The 4,850-nt window shown below is 51.5% G+C and overlaps 1 protein-coding gene across 1 annotated transcript in view; it reads right to left on the bottom strand.

The window, feature by feature from the left end:
* Ttc9 (tetratricopeptide repeat domain 9) overlaps nt 1–4,580 on the bottom strand; it is a 37,980-nt gene extending 33,400 nt beyond the window's left edge. Inside the window, exon 1 of the mRNA XM_031356598.1 lies at nt 3,802–4,580. Coding sequence (XP_031212458.1) covers nt 3,802–4,204 — 403 coding nt within the window. The 5' untranslated portion in view covers nt 4,205–4,580. The remainder of the gene's footprint in view (nt 1–3,801) is intronic.
* Between the last annotated feature and the right edge of the window lie 270 nt (nt 4,581–4,850).

Genomic DNA, 4,850 nt, shown 5'->3' with positions numbered 1-4,850 from the left:
CTGGCACCATTTGCAGACTGCATACCCTTCTTGGGCTCTTGGGGCCATTCAAATGGATATGAGACGAACACCTCCTACTCCTTCCTAGCAGCCCCCTGGCTATTATTTGCAGGGGGTTATAGATAGATCAGGAGGGCTCATGAGCTTAAGTTTTCTCCAGAAACCTAACGTCAGCCTCGTGTTTGGAGAATAGCAGCCCTTAGCATCACAGCCTAATTCTCTAGGTATCTCTGAGCTATTCTAAGTTCTTTCCCAATGCCAAGCCTCTATCCCTACATAGGCTTTATGTGGAAAGAAAGACAGCGCTAGAACAACCATGTCACCAGGCTGCCCAGGTGTCAACAAAACCACAATGGAAGTCACCTGCTTTTCTGCCAGGATGAATCTGCTCTTGCACATGTCTTTCCTGTCAGCCAGCACTCAGGCGGGAGGCCATTTCATGCGCCAGGCTGGACCAGGCTAGCCCTAACTAAAACAGCACAAGTCTTTCTTCTTTCTACTATCTTTTCTATAACTGAAAAGGCACCCTTAATATTTTTTTAAGTTTTTTGAGATGAGGTTTCTTTATGTAGCTTTGGCTGTCCTAGAACTCATTCTATAGACCAGGCTGGCCCCGAACTTACAGAGATCTGTCTAACTCTGTCTCCCAAGTGCTGGGATTGAAGACATGTGTTGCCATGCCCAGCTCACCTAAATTTTTTATTTTGCATTTAAAATAATCTTCATGAAATATTTTAAAGATATGTATAAATACTTTTGACACAATGTAAGTAGGGTTAAAAGCAGGATATATATGACTGCATACATAGGAGGACAAGGACCCTTGTTTTGTAAACACACACACATTCACACACACACACACACACACACACACACACACACACACATACCACCACCACCATACCATGCACACATTCAACACAGATTTCTTTTTTCCTTCCTTCCTTTCTTCCTTCCTTCATTTCTTTCTTTCCTTCTTTCTCTTTCTTTCTTTCTTTCTTTCTTTCTTTCTTTCTTTCTTTCTTTCTTTCTTGGGACAGGGTTTCTCTTTGTAGCCCTGACTATCCTGGAATTTACTCTATAGATCAGGCTGGCCTCAGACTCAGAGAACTTCCTGCCTCTGCCTCCCAAGTGCTGGGATTAAAAGGCGTGCACACAACCAGGCTAAATACAGATCTCTTTATGTGGAGGAGTTAGAGGTCATTCTGTGTTTCTCTAAATGTTTTGCTATTTTCTAGAAGAAAACATCTATCAAGGTTCCTACTACTTTGATAATCCCATGAGAAAGGATTATTTGCTAGTGGGTGGGACTTCTGAGAGACTGGTAACTGATTTCACACACCAACCCAAAGGCTGACAATGACAGGCTTCTCACCAAAGTGATTTCTGTGTGGAGCCTTCCTGACACATGCTGAATTTTCCACACAGGGTGTGGACTTTAACTGTGTCAGAACTGTCCAGCCGGTCACCTCTCACATCGCTGTGTGAGACTGGAAGACATCAGACAGTCCTCTCAGTCTTGAATCGGGGCACTGTGTGTTTTTCCTTCCTGATTACCAGGGCTGAGGGCACCCTGACGGACATTGAAATGTGGGGTTTGCGAGCCCACCTGAGTGGGGGTACCTGGTAGCAGCAGAGGTGCAGACGATGCTGACTTTCTACATCAAGCTGTGATGGGCAGGGCATTGCCTTTGGAGATGGATGGCTCTGGAGCCTTGGGATTCTCCTCTGTGAGGTGAATGGCCATATTTCTTTCAGATTGCTTATATATATATATATATTTTTTTTTTTAAAAAAAGATTAGTATAAGATGGAAATGGTGATGCACTCCTTTAATCTCAGTGCTCTGAGGGCAGAGGCAGGTGAATATCTGAGTTCGAGTCCAGCTTGATCTATATAGTTCTGGACCAGTCAGGGCTACATAGTGAACCCTGTCACAAAAAAGCAAAACTACATGTAAGGTACCTAACTGCACATATGCTACATTATTAATGTTCATAAGCGATGAGCCCCAGAGCAGGCAGCAGAAGGAAAGCCCTCTGGGTTTATTTCCATTCTGTCACCAGTGAAGTTTTCCCAAGTGTTTGTGTGGTGGGGACAGAAGTGGAGATCGACCACACCTCTGTCCTCTAATGACTGGGCAAGCCTGACCAAGGACATACTTTGGGTTTCACCATGGAAATGCAGCCACTTGTGGGGTGGAGGGCAGGCAGTGCTAGCTACTCATGGGCTGGTAGCCAGAATTGTGGGGTGAATGTAGTCCTAGAACATCCACGGATAATACTGGAGGCAGGCTCCATTACCACTCTTAGCCATCCAGAGTGTCTCTTCCTCCGCCGTCAGAGGCTCTGATTTTTAACTGTTCATCAGAGCAGTGGCCAAATCCTTAAAGGAAACCAGAGGAATCAGGTATCCTTTTATAGATTCACACGTTCCATCCTTCTGTGCCATTATTTTCTCTGGTGCCATTATTTGTAATACTAGGACCAACGTCGCCATCTCTGTAACTGCCCTTGGTATTAATTCTTTAAGTGTGTGTAAGCTACATCACACTGTGTCTTCCCAGGCTGGGTTTCACCCTGGTAAAGATGCCCTCTGGTGGGGGCAAGGTAGCACAGGGGTGGAGTACTTGCCTAAAGATGACCTCAAACATGGCAGGATGTGAAGGCAGAGGGAGGCTGATGCTCAGTGCCCAAAGGGAACACAGCAGATCTACATTTCTGAATGGACCATAGTTGTAGTCTTTCAATCTCCAGAGGCATCTTGCACCACCCCCACCCCTGTCACATACCCGCTAACAGGCCATACTTAGTTCAAGCAACTTCCAAGGTTAGAAATGAAGAAATGCCTTTTATTCTAACAGAGAGGCTTGACTATGCCCCAAACCCTACACACTGACTGGGTGGGAGAAGGAGAGGGTGGTTTAGTCGCTGGAAGGCAGTTGTTTATGCCACTGTTTGCCACATTTCACAAGAAGTCCTTCGAAAGCCTCAGAGTTTTCCTTTTTTGCAGACTTTACATGTTCTATAATGCACACACACACACACACACACACACACATTTAGCCTCATCCCTAAAGTGCACCGTGAAAGTACACCTTCAGCCCAACAAGAGAGCCTTAGGCAGGAGACTAAGAATTCAGCAGGGCTAAGGACCGACCATGAATTCAGAACCTTGAGACTGCTGGGAGCAACCGGCAAGACCAGGAGAGAAGAAAGTGGCATTTTGGAATCCATTTTACTCAGGATGCTATGAACATCCTGAAAATAAATCCCCTTTGCTACTAGGGCAGGAAAACTTGAGGGAAGGCCTGTTTCCACCTGGATGCTTACTTAAGGGAAGACATAGGTCAACTTTGGAGCCAGTGACACCCGAGTGAGGCAGACAGGTGCATGGGCTATCCTTTAGAGCCCACGGCTTGTGTGGCACACCTGGGTTCTATCTCTTCAGTGTGAACCCAAGTGAGGAGCAGCAGTCGCCGACAGGCCCGCTGGGTCGCCCTTCTGTCTGCCCGGTCATTTATAGGCAAGATTGACCACGTTTGCAAGGGAAGAGACTCGAGATGACTATGGCTTTTGGAAGGCATCATCTTGAAAGTCACACTTTTTCTCAGGCGCCTCCCTCCCAGATCTCCCCAGAGCACCACTGTCACGGGAGGGAGTCTGCACCGCGGTGTGCCTCAACGGCGCTCTGGGACCCAAAGAGACTAGATCGGGAAAGCTGGGGACGGGACGCGTGGCCGGGCGGGGCCCCTGGAGGCCCCGGGAAGGAGGGGAGGGGGTGCGGCGGGGCGCGGCTTACCTGCCAGGCTGTTGTAACAGTCGATCTCAATGGCTTCAACCGTCTTGCTCTGCTCCTCCGAGAGGCGGCTGGCTTTGGGAACCCCTGCCGGGGAAGCTGGCCGTCCGTCCCGCTCCCGCTCCCCCGGTGGCGGCAGCAATCCCTTCAGCTCCAGCAACGCCCGGTGGTATTTGCCGATGGCTTCGCGGAATTTCTTGTCCTTGTAGCACTGCGCCCCTTGGCTCTTGAACTCGTGCGCGCGCCGGATAAGCTCCGCGGGCTCGGCCGCCGCTCCAGCCTGGCCCCGCTCCGGGGCTCCTCCGCCACTCGGGACGCACGGTGGCGGCACGGGCCGCGGTCCCTCACCCAGCGCGGGCGGGCTAGGGTTCCCCGAGGCTCGGGCAGCCAAGCCCTTCCTCTCCATCCGGCCGCCGCCCGCGCCTCGAGCGCGTCGCGATCCCGGCTTTAAAAGCGCCGGGCGCTGGCTTCGCGCCCCACAGACTCCGCCACGGCCGTGACCCTAGGCGCCGCGCGCTTGCCCCGCACTCCCATCCTCGTCGCCAGCCGCCCGAGGCAGCTCCCTCCTCCTGCGATCGCTCCCCTCCCAGCTCCCTCCCCCGCTCCCTCGGCGCCCGCCCTCGTCCCCGCCCTTTTCTGCTCCCGCAACCTGCCCCCGCGGGCTACCGGACCCTGTGCGAGCCTGGCCTTGGTGCAGGGCACAGCGGGCCCGACTCGGGTGGTGGTGATTGTCGCTGACCCGGAAGAAGCTGGGCTTGCTCAAAGGAGGGGAGGATTAGCGACAAAGAGGGCCCCCTTGGTTCCCATTCATCCAGCCTTCCGAGGCGCGCTGTGGCCAAAAGAAGCTGTGGGGGAGGGGTACGTGTGTATGGGGAGGACTGGGCCGGGGGTTGGGGGGGTCACATCAATTGCTTTCTTTAGGACTAAAGAGAAAGATGCGCCAGAGAGCAAGGAAAATAAGCAGGACCCATTGCTTGTTTTGTTTGCAGTAAGACATTACTATTTTTGGTGGCAGGGCCTCCCTTTTGTGGATCCAGGTTGTCGCTGAGGTG

The sequence above is a fragment of the Mastomys coucha genome, unplaced genomic scaffold (assembly GCF_008632895.1).
Source record: "Mastomys coucha isolate ucsf_1 unplaced genomic scaffold, UCSF_Mcou_1 pScaffold6, whole genome shotgun sequence".
In the NCBI taxonomy this organism is placed as follows: Eukaryota; Metazoa; Chordata; class Mammalia; order Rodentia; family Muridae; genus Mastomys; species Mastomys coucha.
Note: the sequence above shows the minus strand (reverse complement) of the source record. Positions and strands in the feature narration are given on the sequence as shown.